Source organism: Papilio xuthus, unplaced genomic scaffold (assembly GCF_000836235.2).
Source record: "Papilio xuthus unplaced genomic scaffold, Pxut_1.1 DF824555.1, whole genome shotgun sequence".
Classification (NCBI taxonomy): Eukaryota; Metazoa; Arthropoda; class Insecta; order Lepidoptera; family Papilionidae; genus Papilio; species Papilio xuthus.
Window position 1 is genome coordinate 1 of NW_013534094.1, and position 1,154 is coordinate 1,154.

The 1,154-nt window shown below is 54.4% G+C and overlaps 1 protein-coding gene across 1 annotated transcript; it reads right to left on the minus strand.

Moving 5' to 3' along the window:
* Positions 1-36: 36 nt before the first annotated feature.
* Positions 37-1,148, minus strand: LOC106127803 (translational activator GCN1-like). The gene is made up of 5 exons (XM_013326051.1): positions 1,063-1,148; positions 764-942; positions 556-685; positions 374-454; positions 37-298 (listed from the first exon to the last, which is right to left on the minus strand). Exons 2-5 carry the CDS (start codon positions 937-939, stop codon positions 59-61), a joined length of 627 nt encoding a protein of 208 aa, XP_013181505.1. The 5' UTR covers positions 940-942; positions 1,063-1,148; the 3' UTR covers positions 37-58.
* Between the last annotated feature and the right edge of the window lie 6 nt (positions 1,149-1,154).

The following is a 1,154-nucleotide window of genomic DNA, read 5'->3' on the forward strand; positions in this document are numbered from 1 at the left end:
TGTTGATATAAAAATAATACCTGTGCATACATCATGACTGTGTATATTTGCTATTGTGCTAAGGATGTACGTACCTGAGTGCGACGCGTGCAACGGTGTCACCGAGCAGGGCATGTCTCGGCAGCAGGGCGGGGCGAAGGCGCAGGAAGAGCGGGGCGAGGCGCGGCGCGGCCAGTGGGCTTCGCAACGCAGCTAGCACGGCGGACACCAAGTGCCTAGCCTGCTGGCACACCGCAGACGCCGAGCCCGCCTGCACCGCGCTCACCAGCTGCTCGGCCACGACCACGCGATCGTTCAGCTGTTCCACATACAAATACCGGTTAGAACCCGAGTGGTCACTGGCAGTTACAGAAAAATATATGCAGTTAGTTACCGCGGTGAGCCGGTCGCGAATAATGCTCTCCTTGGCCAGCTGCAACTTAATAGCTTCCTTTTGTTTAGCGCTCAGCGGCACCTGAGGAAATACATAAAATACATAGAAATACATAATAGATTAATCAAAAATGGTATTAAAAAAACTAAATATTGTGTAGATGTCGTGTGCGGCGAGGGCACCTGCTTAGCGTGGCCCTCGCGGCGCCGCTTCTCCTCGAGCTCGCGGCGCAGTTGTAGCTCCTCCAGCTGCTCTTTATAGCTGTACGCCTTGCTCTCGCGCTTCAAATTCATCTCCTTGCCGTCATCATTGCTGTTAATACAAGTATTTCACTTAACATCACACAGTGACATGTAAATAATATATAAGTTTAGTGAGAGCCAGTAGTACCCCGGCACGACGCTCTTGTCGTAGAGGTCGCCGGGTGGCGTGAGGAACACGAAGTACTCGTCGCGAGAGACGCGCAGTAGGTCGGGCGCCCGCAGCGCGTCCAGCGCCGCCGCCAGCGCCGCGCCGCCCACCGCCTGCTCGTTGGCCGCCACCAGGGAGGACACGATGTTGGACATCGTCTGCACAACACACACCACAACATATTATACAACCTGCTTAGCTCCGATCACAAATGTCACACTCCAAAATATAAAATAAACCGAAAACATGACAGAATGTTAAAGCTCAATGCGCTGTACCGGAGTGGGCGTGTATCCGTCTATGTAGGTGGCCCTGAGGTGGCTGCAGTGGCGGGCGACGAGATCACGCGGCTGCAGGCGCAGGTGTGCCA